The sequence below is a fragment of the Psittacula echo genome (genome assembly GCF_963264785.1).
Source record: "Psittacula echo genome assembly, chromosome: 7".
Lineage (NCBI taxonomy): Eukaryota > Metazoa > Chordata > Aves > Psittaciformes > Psittacidae > Psittacula > Psittacula echo.
This window is the reverse complement of record NC_137740.1, coordinates 39,041,622-39,055,998: the sequence shown is the minus strand read 5'-3', so window position 1 is coordinate 39,055,998 and position 14,377 is coordinate 39,041,622. Positions and strand designations below refer to the sequence as shown.

The 14,377-nt window shown below is 39.4% G+C and overlaps 1 protein-coding gene across 2 annotated transcripts in view; it reads right to left on the bottom strand.

Annotated features, from left to right (window-relative positions):
• Positions 1-14,377, bottom strand: part of PLCH1 (phospholipase C eta 1) — a gene marked incomplete at both ends in the record, with an annotated part of 63,976 nt that overhangs the window by 25,450 nt on the left and 24,149 nt on the right. For both annotated transcript variants that reach the window (XM_080623693.1, XM_080623694.1), the window contains 5 exons: positions 1,068-1,271; positions 3,972-4,065; positions 7,884-8,054; positions 10,890-11,019; positions 13,514-13,757. In XM_080623693.1, coding sequence (XP_080479819.1) covers positions 1,068-1,271; positions 3,972-4,065; positions 7,884-8,054; positions 10,890-11,019; positions 13,514-13,757 — 843 coding nt within the window. The remainder of the gene's footprint in view (positions 1-1,067; positions 1,272-3,971; positions 4,066-7,883; positions 8,055-10,889; positions 11,020-13,513; positions 13,758-14,377) is intronic.

Here is a 14,377-nt window from a genome sequence, read left to right as displayed (position 1 = left end):
ACTGTTGCCTCTACAGGAAGTCAAGAGCTTCACAAACAGAAGCCACAGAGCTATTAGTTAGGCTGTATAGAATCCACAACAGTTTTGAGATCGAGCAAAATAGCACGCTACTCTGCATTCTGGTGAACTTTCCTACAAAAGTGAAAGTACAGTGGTAGATTGCCCAATCTTCTCAGGTTCACTTTCTCTAATTAATTTTTAAATTCAGAGTAACAATTTTTTTTCTAGCGATGAGGTTTGCAATATTAGTTCTAAAAAATTTGTCAAAAGACTTTATTCTACCCAGAATCCTGAAAACAAAATGCTAATGTTTTGTTATTATTTAAATCATGCAGAACTTGAACAAGAATCCAGCACAGTCTCCAGGCTATCAAACAGCATCTTGTTTTAATACATCAGCATCCAGCCAATGAAACTGCATCCTACCTCTCCACTGCAGCAGACAAAAGCTAAGTTTCTCAGCTCTAAGACAGTGACAGAAATAGATACTCAGCTGTGCTGATAGAAGGAACTGTTTGCACACCTGTCCTCCTCCTACAGGCACCTTTCATCTTCCCTTCGCATCCACAGGAGGAACTGCATATGCAAACACCCACTTTCCCATTTAGCTTGTAAAAGAAAAAGGTCTTTGCTGGTTTAGCTCATTCTGAACAACGTGGATTTGGAAGCTGTTCTGTGATGCACGGGGGAACTGCAGAGCAGAACACCCAGGGCTGCTCTGCTGGAACTGCAGGTTCCCAAACAGGTGCCTGCCCATTGCCTTATTGGAGCTTGTGCCACACACAAAAAAAAAATGCTTTACACAAATTCAGGGCAATGGAAGGCTTGCACTGACTGAGAAAAGCATAAGAACACAGCAGCAGGCAGAAGAAAACAGTGGTGTCTATGGTGCTTGAGATGGTCATTCCCAATAGAAAAATTCTTTTTAGACAGCTAGAAAACAAGTGTTTACAACTTAAGGTAATCAGACAGTGAACCATGAATGCTTCGAGTTTGCCATTGACTTTGTGCTCGTCAGAAATATCCATCATACTTCCCAGAGACAGAAGGTTACACTAAAAATATACCTTCAACACATCGACAACCATCTTGCAGCACTCGTGCATACATCTCCACTCTGGACTGGGACAGCAGTTGGTCTCCCGTCAGGTATGTATTGTGAGATGAAGCAATAAAGTAGTTACAAAGGGGTTGATCCATATCCTGATGCACTTCGCAGTGCAGCGGATTAAATATATCACAAGCAGGACTGCGCATGAAGTTGGTGAAACCTTTGAACAAGGAGAAACAGTTTTGCAATAGATGCAGTACATATTTGCCAAGCAAATGATTTGCACTGTAACATTTATTTTTTTCTGTTTATGCTTATCTGTGCTCGTGGTCTCCAAAACCACATCACAGGGATTATCTTCCTTTACGCTGTGTTTTCAACATATTAACTACTGTCTGTGACTTGCTTGGTTCTTTGGAAACTGAAGACTCTCCACAGACTCAGTCCTCTGGTGGCACACACACAGGTATTTCTTTTTGAAGCCTATAGAAGTTCTGACACCTTTGACAAGAATACATTCCCAAGATCCAACCCAGGCAATTTTCAAACAGCTTTGAACTAGAAAAGCAAATATAATCTAGAAAGACACATTTATGACTTCTCTGAAAAATAAAAATGAAGCATTTGCAAAACGTGACATTGAGCTAAGCCTCTTCAGAAATTAATTAACAACTAATAGTGAAAAACAAAACAGGATTCTAAGAGAAGCATAAAAGTAAAGAACAGTAGCTATATGAGAAGGCTGAAAACAAGACAGATAGATACGGCCACTGGCCAACCTATTTTCAGATCAGACGTTTCATTCAGACCCTCAAAAGGGGCAGATGACAAAAACACACAAGTAAAAAATTCTATGAAACCCTGACGAACCTACACCAAATCCAGTGCACGGACAAACAAGTGTGCTCCAGCTGCCTTCTGCAGTTCAGACAAAACCACTTCGCTATTAAGTGGAACAGAAAAATGTGTTACTGATTCTGTTAGAATTGGTGGCAGAAAATATCCTCCCTCACCATTATTCAGTGAGATAAAAATGATCTCTTCATCTAGATGCTACTGCAGAGAGCAAGCAGCTAAACCATGAGTCATTACTGTTACAAAAACTGTCTTTTCCTTCCCCTTCTTCTTAAACTGGTATCCCCTACCCCCTCATGATCTTTGTTAAAGCATCAGTATAACTGAGAAATTGGGTCAAATGCTTCGGCAGCATCACTCTGCATTTCCTGGGAAGATGAATTGTGCCTTGGAGGGCAAGTGATTTTGCTTGCTGGGAATATAGATGGGAAGGTGGGAGGGGGGGAGGAACCTCAGCCTCACATTCAGCAGGATGCAAAGAATTTGACATGTGCACCATCTTTCTCTCAATGGACCCTTGTGATGGTAGCAGGTAAAAGCTATTCTGTTCTGCTCCGTCACAAGTGTAATGTATTGTAAATACGAGGAAGCAGAGGAAATCCCTCAAATACTGGGCAGCAGAAGAGACAAAGGTTATGACACCTGCAAGAGTATAGGTTTGGTATCCTGCAGAGCTGCCAGGACTTCATGCTGCTGTTAATGCTCCATGGGTCCCAAGTTGAGAAGTTATCTTCAGAAAGCACAACAGTGTCAAGAACAAAACAAAATAACACACTTTCATCAAAGTGAAATTGTCAGATCTTTCTTATACAGATCACAGGACAGAAGTGGGAGTCAGACTGACATCCTGACTTTGAAGCAAATGCTTCTTTTCCATCCTTTCCCCCACTCCCTGAGTTTATCGCTGACTCTGCCCCAGTGACACTCCTTTACTGTAAGCACTACCCTGACTGAATATAACATGTAGACAAGGTAGCACCACCCAAAGGGCTGCACTGCAGCGCAGGGAGAACGGGGTCCATGCTAGCCAACTCAAACATCTAGCTAATTTCACTATAGTTTACAGTTTTCCCTATGCTTCAAGTTTATCTGAGAATATGCTACTTGGTTTATACTTCCGTAAATCAGCTTTAGATAGATAAAGTTTTAAAAATCACTCCTTTGAGACAGAGAAATGTAAAATATTACATAACAATAGTGCAAACAGCACTAACCCTGAAAGCAACTCAAACACAAAAGCAGCAGCAGTAAGGTTAAGAGGAACACAAATGCTTTCAGAAATATTTTTTAAGTGCATGGCTTGTTCATTTTGCTTTCCTTACTTCAGTTCAAGTGCAGCACCCTGGGTCACACCAGAGGCTTGTTTAAGATCTGGGAGGTTATACCGAGGATTCAGTACCATGTGAAAGAATTCTCCTTCCTCCAACCCAAAGTCACCATTTAAATTATGCTGCTTCACAAAAGCTGTCTTCTGGGCAAATTAACACACCATGGCATTTAATCTATTTCATGCCAGTTCAGATTTTCATTTGATTCCAAGCTGGGTTCTGAACAAATAAACCATTTAGAATCGCTTTAGCAAACGAGATGAATAAGGTTTTCAAACCCAAAGAAAATGCAACTACCCGTATTTCATTTCATATGCTTATTTCACATAAGCATAAATCAATGGATTGTACAGGAGCAATTCCAAACCTGCAAAGACAGAGTAGAATGGAAACTTTGCTTTTATTGCTTCAGTTATGAGCAAGCTGTGGTATAAATCACATGGTTTTACATTTGTTTTACAAATACTCAGCAACAAATTCATTCAAGCCCAAGGCATTCACATTACTGTCTGACAGCTATGACGTATCACTGTATAATACTAACTGCTAATTCACCCCACCTACTCTTATCTCTGCCATGTCCCACAAAAATGTGCCTCCACTATTGATCAGACTGCTAATCTACATAACGTCCTATCACAGTCAAATATTATAAGCTACACCAAAACATTGTTAAAGCTTTTCCATTCCACTACATTATATAGAGACAAAGATAATTTTGAAATCAAAACCTTTACCTTCAATCCCAAGAACATTTTGTTTCTTGTTTTCTTCTGATACTTCAAACTTCTGCATGATGTCAAGACAATATTCTGGTGTCACATTATTCATCTGCACAAAAAAACCCCAGCATTGGAGCACTTACTTTAAATATCATGTCACCAGCATGTCAAACCTTACTTCAGGCTTCTGGGTTCAGTTGAAAAAACTTATGATCAAACATTGAGATCAGTCAAATATGAGTAAGACAGTCAGTAACACTATTGTAAAGGACTTTATGATTTTGATTTTATTTTTGGCACAAGCCTCATGGCTCTTATCTTTGAGGATAAAAATAGGAGAGGTAGCAATCACTTAAAAGGTGTGTCATTTTAATTTAAAGATTAAAATCAACTGTTAAGCACACTTACTATTTGTACTGGGCAATAATGATGAAATGAGAACTATGAAGTTATATTCTTTAATATAACCCACTTAAACATGCAAAAAAATTTGGCAGGGTTTGATTTAATTTTCATGCATTTTCCACTTCTGTGATTTCATTACTTCCAGGAGTGCTCACTGTAATACACAGGCTGAGATAAATAATTAGATTCGGAAAAGAAAACCAGCAGTTCTTCTGAAACAAAGAAGAGTTTTGCCATCAGCTTCAACTAGCCAGCAGCTTAAGTCCTAACTGACTAGTGTGGTCAAAGTATCACCTATACTTCTATTTCCTTTAATTTTGAAGGAAAGTAGCAGCTTTTGTTGCTCAGCTCTTCTCTTGTCACACCACCCTGAAGTTGTATATAGAACCAAAGTGAGAAATACGATTGGGTGTATTTCGTTTCCTCCACTAATAATATCATAGGATGACAATGACAACACTAAAACCTTTGGCAGCTTATTTGTATCATTATTCTGTTTACTGGTTGTACTCAGCATAGTTTGTCAAAGTCAGCTCAAATGCCCTGACATGCAGACAGTCTGGAGGCACAAGAACATGCAGTTGCCCCTCTCAGATAGTGTGTTGTCTCTGCTAACATGACTGCTTCAGGTAGAGGCAGAAGTGAGGTTAGTCATCATGCAGATTACACAGTATTTATTGTTTAAATCTGAAAACAGTCTCTCTATGAACTGTTCTTACTAATGGACAACATTTCAGATGGCAACACCAATTCTATTTACACTGCTCTCTCTGTGGCCTTTAATGAATTCGTGCTTTCCATCATTTCCTGTAGCTCAGGATTCCTGGCAACAGCATTCAGCTATATGGAAATCTAGAAGTATGTTGACCCTCTCAATCTCATCATCTTCTGTAAGGGCCCAATCCTGCCAAGTGCTGGGTTCGTCTTAAGAAATTTGGGTGCCATGACTGACTATATCTCATAACAACTAAAATGAAATATGAAATGAAATGAAAAATGAGATATGTCAATGTTAGAAGTATAGTAACAGAAGGCAAGCATGTGAACACTTCAGCCTGAGTTGCCATACGAGTTGAGGGACATAGAGCTATTTTCTATTCTTTCTTCCCTTTGCCCTTCCTTGTTTTACTCTTGCACAGGGAAAGCGTGGCTTGGCCCATCTCCTTCTCCAAACATTTATATCTCCTAGCTAAGCCAACAATCATGAGACGCCTGCAGGAATTACACAGGATTATAGGAAATAGAACAATTCAGTAGGAAAAAACCCAACTGATTATCCTAGCTCAAGTAAATGTTGCTGTTTGATTGCAAACACTGTTCATAGCAGGCCCTTCTTCAGCATGAGCTGGCTAGAAATAAAGTGTTCATTATCCTGTATGGCTCCTTGATGGCTGAATGGCAGCATACTTGTGTGCTCTAGGACTGAAAATGTCTAATCTAGTCCAAAGCTGCATCTGCTAGGGAAAAGCCCACTGATTCGCGCTTTTTAACTGGAGATAGAGAGATGATGACTTAGGCTACTCATTTAAATTTGTTTTCATTAAGTTTTAAAGTATTCCACTAAAATAAGTATAAAATAGCAATGACCGTTATCGATAACTGAATGTTTAGATACATGAAGTATTGAAGATGACCAACAGCAGTGTTTCCAAAATCTTTTGAATACATAGCTACTTTTTATATTCCTGGTTAAATGCTTTAGTTTTGATGGAGATATCTCCTTTACAAGAGCATTAGCCTTTGAATAACCAATAAGACTTTGTTTTTAACTAAATGAACTACCAACTAATTTTCCTAAAACAAGATCCTACAGAACTACCAAAAAAACCCCCAACATTATCCTTAATCTTCAGTCTAGAAGTACGAGAAAGAAGAGAGAAATCACTTTTGATCTCACCAATCTGACTGGATGCAGATCAGACAAACCTATTGCCAAAAGTCTAATGCTGTCTGAAGCTGCAAAGCACTGCAGTGCCAAGTAATAGGAGAGACCTCCTCTGCCAAAATCCCACAAGCTAAGAATGTGAATTGTTCTCATTTCCATTCTCATAGGAAAGAAAGTGGGAGAAGGGAATGTAAAGTAGAAGAGAAGTTACGAAAAAAAAGGAAGCAGAAGTTAGAAAAGCAGTGCAATGCTAATAACAGGTATTCCTAGACAGGATGCCAACCCATCAGCATGTCAAAAGTACTGTAATGGTTTAGGTTTTAGTTGCTCAGTTATTTATTCCGTAAGAAAAGTCAAATTAAAAAATAATCAAAGCCATTCTTCCAATTTCAGTGCAAGATGTCAATGTAAGATGTCATGACGCACTGGGTTACAACATAAATCAGTTATAGTGATAATCCTTTTGTGTGAGAGAGGGAGGAAGTCATCGTCTTGCTTTCCAATCAAGAGTTTGTGTTGCCACAGAGGGTTTTTGGGGTTTTTTTTTTTTTGGAAAGCAGCAAGGATTGACCAGGCATGATGATCTGGTATTGTCTTCTTTACCTGATAGTAACAAGCTCTACAGTCTCTCCTGTTTTCAAAGTCCATGTACCAACACTGATACTCTTATCAGTTCCCTATTCCTTTTGGGATACTGGCTTCTGATATCCTTCTACACAGAGTGTTTCAGATCATAGCCTTACATATACAGACACACCCTGGCATATACTATCTCATATCCCTTTAAAACACCTCTCAAGAGAGCAGGTATAGTTATTTCAAAATATTCATTTTCTAAAAGTGTACTTAATCCCCACTTCTCACCACTTTTTGTCACTTTTTCATTATTCACCACATCCCTAGTTATTCCTGTGATACTCTATAATTAGTGTAGATAAGTAGTAAGAGGAAAGTTACTCTCTCAAGAAGGCTTAACTCAAAATGCACTAACCCGTACCGAGTAATTAACAAAAAGCTTTACATAATTGTATGTGCATGTTCCGAGGGTGTAACTGTTTTTAAAATTACTTCTTTTTTAGCTCAATTAAAATGAACAGGGGCATTCATTTTTGCCGTCAGTTTCTCTTGGGCTGCATACAACCGCCGTTCTTTTAACCACAGAAGATACCAGTTTGGTACCAATATGGTGCCACAGTATTAACGCTTCCACCTGATTCTTGTCATTTAGGAGCATAACAGGGCACATCACTCAATATGAAGCACCTCCTTGAGCATGCAGAGAATGCTGCCATAGGCAAATTCTCAGCAGGCTGCCCTTATTCTCGGGACAGAGGAACACTGTATTGCAAAGTAACTGATTCAAGTGGAAAGTAGGCACATGGGGAAACTTCACTCTCAGGAAACCAAAACTAAACATTTCATGTTTGTAACACCAACCTTGTAACTGTATAAAACCATCAGCACAAGAATCAAAAGGGTCTCTGCTATGATTGAAATAAAAGCACTTGATGTGCCATGAGTACAGCAGAAAGGCGGAGGGAAGAACAAACAATCACACAACAGCTGTCTGAACATTTTTTCCCTACACTTGGATATATTTAAATGCTCATATATATGCCTGCCTAGTATTCCCATACCTTTTGTTCCACCTTTAGAAACTGAGAAAGTTCTTCAACAGTGAGGTGATCCTTCTTGTCACTGTAACTTAAGAGCAATAAGTAGAGATCTCGACGTAAGGACATCATCTTGTAAAACACTGAAAATTCTTCAAAATTTAGGGTTCCTTGGTTCTCATCTGTGTCTGCTTCCTAAGAGGTAAAGAAACTCAGATAAGCATGCTAAACACAGGTGAATTCAAGGAACAAAGCAGAACAGGTTTTACACAGACAACAGAAATCCAATAAATTCTAGTCTGCAAGATTCTGTTCAGACACAAATTCCAGTAGCAAAAATAACTGCAAAATTATAGTACCATCTATTGGATTTTTTTTTTTTTGGTGAAAACAGTTGCCACACTAAAGCTACAGGTATCTTACGAAAGTCTCAATTCCATCCTTAGTTTTGAATTTGTTACCCCTGTTAAGAGGCTCACCCTGGCCTTTATTCTGATCTCTGTTACTCTCCTGTATGGCCTGCAGTTATCCTGGATTAAAACATAATAAGGAACCTAATAATTTCACCCATGGCTTCCCCTAACAACAGGGTCTCAGATTTTAAAACATTCAGGACAATATCAGAGTCTTATACGGTAATCAAAACTGCAACACACTCAGCCCCCTGTCAGCACTCTGTAGAGGGGACAAGTCTGCAGCAGCAATAAGACTCCACACCACAACATATGTCAAATAGCCTCAGTCTTGATGGCAGGTTTTGTTTATCCTCAGAGGTAGAAAGAAAAGAAAACAGTACTTAAAGCATGTTAATACAAGCTTTTTACTGTGAACATCTGCCTAAGAGGATTGCTTTGGATTTTCAAAACAAAGATTATATTCTGGAGAACTGCTGTCAAACTTTATGTAGGTCTCCACAAAAAACAAACTTCATGGAAACTACAACTCTTGCCAAGTTTGAGGCCGTAAGCAGATAATGGAGACAAAATGAAATAAATGTTTGGAAGTATGCTATTGTTCCCATGAATAATGCCCTTCATTCATAGCTGTATATAGGGTTTTTTTTCTCTGTAGTTATAAACCCCATTGCCATTCTCAAGTCATGTTCTATTAAAAATCGTGTTTTCTTCTGTTCAGGTCAGAACACTTTCTGTGGAGAGAGCGTATTTAACACTGACTTTGCTTTGAACCTATGGTCTTACGTCTACAGCGGTGCACCAAACACAAGTTCTCCAGATGGAGGACATACTCATCCTACTATCACTTTTTCCTTCACAAGAATGCTCTTCCAATTGGTGTCCAACCTCCCTTTTTCTACAGAAGAGGAGCAGATGCAATGAACACATCTCTGACCTGGCTTGCTTTCCAAAGATCCAGTTCTACTTTCTCCTTCACATAAAATACTCCACTTAACTTTGAAGCATGTCTTAGAACAGGAAACCATCTTTACTCTTAGTACATACACACAACTGAAGTAGCAGCCCCATACTCTATTCCCAGGTGCAGGGTCTGGACTGTGTCATAGGCCCAGCGATCCCCATAGACCACAGGTGCTCCTGCTCAGGCCAGGTGCTGTTTGTGCCATGTCTGAACTGCAATGTTAAGTCACATAAACAGTACCACCTGAGCAGATTAAGCGCAAGAATAGGGCACAGTAGCTAGATACATGGGCAAGGACTTGTCCCACCATTATTCTGCTACTCCCTTTATTCTGCATCAAGTCCTGGAAGTCTAAAGAACTGCTGGCACAAAGCACTGCTTGTGGGGTAAGACTTCTAGGATTGAGCCCTGAATGACTAACAGTAAACAAACTTTCAACGCTCCTTTTCTACTCGACCTTAATAACTTTAACCATGTCTGTGAGGTCTAGGACATTAACTTGGGTATATGCTGGCAGCAAGGGCAGCAAAATGAAAGTAAATAAAGCATTTCATTTTTAATCAAAAGTTGCCTCTGATTATACAAACGCTAATGGTTTCTAGAGTGCCCCAGCACTCATTCCTAGACAGTTTAACAGTGCAGACAGAACTACGTTATTTTTCCTCTTAGTACATGGCTTCACAACTCCCTCCCTCTCCTGTAGCAGTGAACAGTATCAGCAAAACCTGAGTATCTCAGGGAGCTGCATTTCATTACACCTTATTAGTTCTAATGCCATCTGAGCTATAAACTCAGATCACAAAGTAAGCTGAGAAGAAAATAATTCCCAGCTATCTGGTGCTGAGTTGGATTTTGAAGCATTTTATATCTACTACGTATCTTAAATGATATTTATCATTTGTGGGAACAAGTACAACCTGAATTCATTACTGCAACACAACCCCACCAGTTCCCACACTTCTCAAGTCATTGGGGAGTAACTTGAAAACTCCATAGATGTATCTCTAATGTGGATTTTATGACAGAAAAACAAATTACTTCTGACCATAGAAGATTCTTTAATTTTCCCATGTTTTATAGCAAATCAGCTTTTGGCTGCTACTGTTTCTGAACAGTTAAGAAAAATTTATTTTGCTCTTCATTATGTCCTTGGCTTATCTTTTCTTTCCTACAGTAAATACTAGGGCTGGTGGAAAATGGTAACTGCTTTCATACAGAAGTAAAAAAATTGATTCTGGCTAAGTAAGAGGAAGCTTTTTTAAAACAAACAAACAAACAAACAAACAATTACTGTCATAAAGCTAGTTTCTATTAAATAATTTTCCATAAAGGAAATGAAAAAGTATTTCAATAGAAACAGAGTAACTTCATTGTCCATCAATGCCAGCATAGAACAATTCAGTTCAGAGATTAAAACAATCATGCATCTGAAAAAGTAATATTAATAAATTGTCTTCTGTGTGGTTCACATCATTAAAACAATGTTCTGGTGCATCCTTGTCTACAAAAACGTTGAGGCTCAAAGAAAGTCTGAGGTGCTGGAACGGACAGAGTTTAAAGCCACAACTTGCAAATCCTATTCTGGACCTGTCCAGAAATAGACCATAACTGGCACTATCTTACCACAGCAAAACTGTGTTAGAGACTACCAACCTGAAACATCTGCCGGACCTTCCTGCGGGGCAGGTTAACATTTAGTTTATGCATCAGCTGGTGGATCTCTTCAATATTCAGCAGGCCATCTCCATTCTTGTCAGCCTCCTCAAAGGTTTGTTTGACCCAGCTACAAATGTGTCAAGGAAAGGTACAAGAGTGCAATTTCCTCATGGCAAAGGGAGACAGAGTAGTTAAGAGGTAAGGGGCAAGACTCAAATTCAGGAGAACAAGTCTCTGCCCCAACTCTTCTGGGCAGGGAAGTAATCCTCCTTAGCAGAGGACCTTAACAACTTCCAGGGAGAAAAACTTGGGCATTATTCAATCCAGTCTTCACAAACAAGTTTTCCTCAAGTCAGTGCTTCCAGGTAGAACATTTGCATTAAGACTTCCCACAGCCTGCATTATTGTTATCCTGGGTACACTGTGAAATAAAGTTACTGCTGGCACAGATCTGATGCTATCTACATTGTTCTCCACACACTCATGCCAAACCAAAGCATTTTTACTACTGTACACCCTGTGGTACAATTTGCTATTGCACCTCCTTCCTGGTGCAACTAAGACAGTTATATTTGAGGGCTGGTGATTTTGTGACTCAACTCTAAGGAATCAAGCTCAATAGCCATCTGTATCAGAGATGATGTTAATCTAGTGTAAGAGGATAGAATAAGGAAGACTTTGTTAAACCAGCCCAAGTACATGATTATCCTCTGGTTTCCCTCAGAACCTCATTAAAAATTAACTATTCTTGGTTTTCCATGCTCTCTCCTCCAAGACTGTCACACAGTTCTTTCACCTGTATCTGTATAATTCTTCCATCTCTGGACAAGTTCTTTGTCCACCACTTTATCTCCAATATCTCTGTCCTCACCTTGTGTTACGCTTCCAGAGGGCATCAGAACTGTAAGTGGCACAGAGAAAATGGATAGCACCCATACATTTGCTTTTTCTCCCCTCACAAGGGCAAAATGGCATCAAATAAAGTCAACAGCTGTCAAATTCAGAAAACAAGAGGTGATTCTTCACATAGTATAGAGCTTATTTTTAACATAACCTTTATTATTATTTATTCTGCAGGTTTACATGGGTTTGAGCTGACACTAAACCAGTTTTTCTCTCCCCCTCTCCCTGCTCTGCTACAGTTTAATTCAAAAGCTTAAAACTGGTACTGGTTTGGACTATTATTTACAGGTTCACAATACCAGCCCCTTCACACTCTCAATTCTGCTACTAACTTCTCTGAGAACACACTCTAAGCTTTCAAATACTGTTGAGCTTGCTCCAACATCATCTTCCACTTCTCCCTCCATTCTGCTTGAATTTCTCCACTTTCTAACCAGTACCTTTTACCCCCTCTTTGCACATATATCCCTTTGCAGCTTTTGCCAAGTTCTTATGCTAGCTGTAACTGGTACAGAGTCATTCTGTCTGCAGTCTCCCAGCTGCCCCTTTTGATACCACAAACGAGACTTAAAGTGATGTTTCACCAGTAGAGAACATGCAGCTTGGAAAAGTTGCGGATAAATATAGCAAACTGAGTATGTGCGCAACAGAGCATGCAATATATCCCCCAAATGGATCTGTGCCTATCTTGTATCAGAATTAAACACTGGAAATATGAATTAAAAATACCTGATGTATATTCTTCAGAAGGAATATTTACAAGTGACCACTGTAGATTTACATGTGGCAGAAGAGACAGATTACAATTTTAATCAATATGGGGTTTGTTCTTTATTGGTTCATTTTTTTGGGGGGGAGGTTTTGGTTTAGCGGGAAGAGTGTTCTTTGTATTTAACATAGAATGAAGCATAGAATGGTTTGGTTTGTAAGGGACCTTAAAGATCATGCAGTTCTAACTCCCCTGTCACAAGCAGGGACACTTTCCACTAGACCAGGTTGCTCAAAGCCCGATCCAACCTGGCCTAAAATACTAGTCAACACTGTCGTGAAAGCAAGCACATCAAAGAAATATTCAATGGACATGATCTTTATAAGAAGTTCATTTTGGTTTCTAGGTTACAACAAATATTTAAGGAGTTTTAAAGATTTGTGCTCCTGACAATCAATGGAGGCTGAGAAGTAGACATGCATCTGACATACACTGACCAGGAGAAAGAGATGACAAGGAATTACTAGTCAGTTTACTTGAAGACTCCTAAAAACATTGAGTTTCACTTGTGCAGAGGCTAATGAATTCAAGTTTTCAATTAGCAGTATCTTGAAAACAGTGTCTTCTAATGGACTTTGCAATTTGCAGCAGAAGAATAAAAACACAGAAGATGACAGAAATCCTGAAATCATGCTGGGGTTAGTATTTACTGAGATAACTAGAAATAACTGTTTTGACCCTTCAATGAGAATTTCACTAACAAAATGCAAGACTATCCCCTGATTTCAATGCAGCTTAATGCAATCCCTAAGGCACAGCTGATGTTTTATTGCACAGTTAAGTGTCCGTGTCAAACCCGTTACTCAAGCTTTCATCACAATCAATTGCAAGGTTTTTGATCACATAACAGCAGGTGAAAGGACACCCTATGCTGAAGTCACTAAAACACAAAAAATACAAGCCAGAAACACTGAATCAGAAGCTGGAGCTCAAGCTCATAAAAGGATACTGATCATGTGTTCTCTGTCGCTTAGCAAGTGAGTCCTCATCACTTATTCCAGCCATCAAATATTTCAGTCCTGTGATCCAGGTGCGAGCTTCCTCTGGGTTAGATGTAATCAGATCCAGTGACTCCATGTGGTTGCCATGGTAAATGGTAAAGCAACAGCTCGGGTCAAAGTTCCCCTCTGCATGGCGGTGGAAGATTTCAGACTGCCGGCCTTCAGTGACTTTGTAAATAGAATCAATGACAACTGTTGGGAAAAGGGAAAACAAAAATTGGCATGCTTGGATAACCACCCAACTTCTTTCTGGTTTTAGCAATTCTGAATTATTCAGGCAAAAAGTCATTAAACATTTGTTAATGTTACATTGTCATATCTCAAAGCGCTTTTTGATTTCTAGGTTTGTCCAAGCCACATGTACAGTGCAGCTGCCTTGAAGGCATGCCAGTGCCTGTATAGGTAGGTTACAGCAGAGCTCTGAGTGCTCCTTGCTACATCAGAGGACTGCAGGCTACTCAAAAGGGAGCACAAGAAGACAGATACCAAGTGTCTTCTATCAATGAGTGAAACACTGCATAGCTCCAAAGGGACTCCTCCTATCACAGATGTGCTCTCTAGAGCAGGAAGACAGGGATACCCTAGCACAGTGATGGATAACATGGTTCCCAGTGCCATGTCATGAAACAGCTATGCTGTTCAACACAACAGCTTAGTCCCCACTCACTGCATCAAAAGCATCAACTGTCACTGTCTGTAGCCTTCCCAATTGCTTGTTTTTAATCTCAAGCCTCCTTGACAGTCCTGTGAACTTCTAGTTGTTATTTTATTCAATAAACCACTAATTTCAAATCCCAATTTAAAACAGTGCA